Source organism: Poromitra crassiceps (genome assembly GCF_964638095.1).
Source record: "Poromitra crassiceps genome assembly, chromosome: 27".
Lineage (NCBI taxonomy): Eukaryota > Metazoa > Chordata > Actinopteri > Beryciformes > Melamphaidae > Poromitra > Poromitra crassiceps.
The window spans coordinates 10,884,712-10,888,518 of record NC_139650.1 but is presented as its reverse complement, the minus strand read 5'-3'; the positions used below and the strand labels follow the sequence as shown (position 1 = coordinate 10,888,518).

General features: G+C 48.3%; 1 protein-coding gene across 1 annotated transcript; it reads right to left on the bottom strand.

The window, feature by feature from the left end:
* yod1 (YOD1 deubiquitinase) lies at positions 1 to 1,686 on the bottom strand (the record flags this gene model as incomplete). The annotated part of the gene is made up of 2 exons (XM_083661807.1): positions 1 to 821; positions 1,479 to 1,686. 2 exons carry the CDS (start codon positions 1,684 to 1,686, stop codon positions 1 to 3), a joined length of 1,029 nt encoding a protein of 342 aa, XP_083517933.1.
* Between the last annotated feature and the right edge of the window lie 2,121 nt (positions 1,687 to 3,807).

Below are 3,807 nucleotides of genomic sequence, written 5' to 3'. Positions count from 1 at the left end.
TCACACCTCACCAAAGTTGGTGTGGCCCGTCTCCCGGGCGTGCTCGCGGGCCTCCTTCTGTCCCACCAGGCCCGTCTGGCACACGATGCAGCGCAGCGAGAAGCGGTTCACGTCCGTGAACTGCCGCTTGCGCCGCGCCTCGTCCGCCAGCTCCAGCGCCTGGGCCAGGATCACGTCGTCCGCGGCCGTGAAAATAGTCTGGGGCGGGGCGTCGGAGCCGGGCGTCTCCCTCTGCAGCGGGTCGTAGTGGATGCCGTCGTAGATGAGCAGCACGCGCTTGTGGTAGCCGGCGTCCTCGCCGAAGCGGTCCACGCGCACCGTCTGCGTGTCCACCACGCAGATCTCGCACTGGTAGAACTTGGACAGGATGGACACCTCGATGGCGCCGCCCCACGTGTCGTCGCGTTTGATCCAGGCGCAGTACTCGCCGTTGCCCTTTCCCAGCACGGCTTCCGAGTAGGCGGCGGGGTCGCTCGACACGATCTGGGCGATGAGGCCTCGCATCTCGGGGGCGCAGGCGGGGTCGTACAGGCCGCCCTCCACCACGTAGGACACGCTGGTGAAGAGGCACGAGTTGTCGGCCGGGACCACTCGACGGGCCAGCACCGGAGAGGCCTCCAGCACCGGCACCGGAGAGGCCTTCGGTACCGGAGAGGCCTTCGGTACCGGAGAGGCCTTCGGCACCGGAGAGGCCTTCGGTACCGCAGAGGCCTCCGGCACGGGAGAGGCCTCTGGCTGCGGCGCTTTGGTCTCAGTGGAATGATCTGAATGATCTGGAGGCTTTGGTTTGTTTTTCTCTTCCTCAACGATGAGCGTGTCTCCTGCAAAGGATCAATCATGTCTTGAGTGTAAAGACAGAGTGGCGCCAACGGAAGTAGCAAAATGCGTGACGGTCACGCGACTCACGTTAGCTATAGTGTGTGCGGGGGAATAGTTCCAGGAAGCATGTTTGAATGCATCAAATCAAGCTGATAATATAGAATTTGGTGATTTAAAACATCTTACCCTTTCGAAGGACATCACAAACGGTCCATTCTGCTGCAACTCTACAGCGCTGCTTAATCCAGAACCTTACTTCCTGCTTAATCCAGAACCTTACTTCCTGGAACTATTGCGAGGTAAAAAAAAACAGAATAGTAATGAAGGTGCGACGCCGATTATATATTTCACTGAGCAGCTCGGGCACGGCGCCTACATGAGCCACTTAATTGTGCGTTGCAATTCGGTACCGGTAGTACCGGTTGTAAAAGGTACCACTATGGTACGGGGTTTCGGTAGCCAACCCTACTCATATTCCATTGGTTTAGACTTTGGGAATGATCCTTCACTATGTTATGTGTCCTGCCGCCGCAGAACATCCTGTTTCAACAGGAAATGCATCACATTAGTCAACTATAAAAAGAAAATAGAAAGGCTGTGAACTTGATCCAAGTACGTTGTGTGAACATTTTGGTCGAGTGTGACGACAAGAGCCTCACCTGATTTGATGGGGTAGTCCTTGAGATGAGCGTCTCCATCTCGCAGATCCAGGCTGGAGGGAGGGTAGCCCACCAGGATCTTCTGCACGTCGCAGGGGATCCCCGTCAGCTCCTCCACCCGCCTCTTCAGCTCTTGCACGCAGGACTGATGAGTCAAGCCTTGCATGATGTGGCTCCCATTTTTGGTCTTACAACGAAGCCGCAACATGCTGTCTGGAAGAGATGTGACAAATGATCTGAACTCAATTCAAATCCAGGTAGGCCCATATACATTATGATTAATTTTTCTCTCTCTCCCAGATTCCATTGTATTGTATTTTTCCAAATTCAAGTTTTTCCATCTTAATGGTGTTGAAGTACAAAGTTTTAATGAGTTCACTGGTTCTCAAAGTGGGATCCAGGCCGGCGCCCCCAGGGGTCCTTGAGTGGGTTGCAGGTGGTCCCCCCAGCATAAAAGAAAATACTTTATTTTCACAATAACTCCATCCATAAGCAACACAATGACAGAGAATGATTATTTTGGTCATGGTGGGTTTCATACACTCTAATAAAACGTCTAAAAGCAAAAATCATATCAGATGGGGGACCCTGGGACAAAACCTTATCAAATGGGGGTCCATGGTCTAATTTGTGTCAGTTTAGGGTTCTTCGACGTGAAAAAGTTTGAGAATCACTGGCCTAGATTATGGAGAAGTGTGCGTCTGTCTGTCCACCTGTCTTTATTTTTATGCCTCTTGATGTTGTGTTGTCACCCCCCCCCCCCATATTGAAAATGGTATTGAGTATTATTGATATTTTCATGGGTATATCGTAGGGGTGCTCCAAAAAAATCGATTCTGAAAGGATCGCGATTCTTAATACCACCATTCCTGGATCGATTCCAAACTCCCAAGAACCGATTCTTCTTCGTATTGTAATTGTTTTTTTGTTTTTGTTTTGTTTTTTACAGTGCACCTGAACGCAACATGCAAGATACCGGCTGAATAAGTGGCCAAATGTTCATGTCATTTGTGTACTGTACTGCCACGGTGCCACCACCTCTTGCACTTAAGAACTCTGGTTAATGTATTCCCCCCAAAAGTCTACAGATCCCCCCCAGCCTATATAATCCATCTTATCTGAAGAACATAAGGGGGGAATTCCCCCCTAGTTTGCTAAATGAATTTAGGCTATGACTGTAATACTTCAGAAGTTGAATTTGAAGTTCAGCATTAATACATTTGTCATTTTTTGGTCTTCGATTTACCTTTGTGTGTTATTGCAATATAAAACTACATAATTGAGAATCGATTCTAGATTCTGGAATCGAGAATCGTTGGAATCGAGAATCTTTGGAATCGAGAATCGATTCTGGAATCGGATCGTGACCCCAGGAATCGGAATCGGATCGGATCGTGGCTTAGCCGGATCGGAGCACCCCTAGTATATCGGTATCGAAGTTACAAATTATAATATAGTGATAACCCTAAAGGAGCACACTTTCTTCTGAGATCAACTTTGTATAGACTGAGACGCAGAAATACTATGAAACTGGGTGTAAAAGGTCAATTATCCAATCAGAACTTTAGCTTGTCAGTAGAGCTTCTCAAGAGTGCCTCCTGTGGAAGAGCGAGGTTTCAGGGGAGAGTAACCTTCTCATGTTCACTCACACCTCTTGATTTGAGTGACTGAAGTGACCAATACAGCTGTTGGCGTGACATAGGGCTGAGGAGAACCTCCAATGGCCCCAAGATCAGACCATTCATTTGTACTGGCTACAGTTGGCAACCGAAATACATCTTTTCTGTACTACAGACTAAATACATCTTTTCTGTACTACAGACTAAATACATCTTTTCTGTACTACAGACTACCCAAGTTGAAGTAGTTCCAAAGTTGGGTACTTTAATGGATCATGTTACAGGTGCAGCAGCACCACAGGGAACTTGCCAACTTCTCCCCTGAAACACAGTATGCACAATCCTCCCTCCCTCCAGCCTGAGCTGGATCAGTTCTGATTATGGGAGGAGGTTATAAAAAGACAAATGTAAAGCGCTGTTGTTTAACTCTGATGAAGACACAGTAGTGTCGAAACGTTAGTTGAATAAAAACTTCATTGTACACTTGATCTGTGTGCTCCAGTACCTTTTGGATTACAATCCAATCATCTATATCGTAAGTCTGCCTTTTCTGAGAAGCACCAGACCAGCCTGCTGGGCTGCAGAGGTTGAGGCGCGTTTAACTACATCCTGCATGAACAGTATGCACAATATCTTCCCATGGCTGGCAGTGGGCTGCTATTGTACAGAGATGCCTGCCAGGAGTAGTAGTATTATTAGTAGTAGTATTA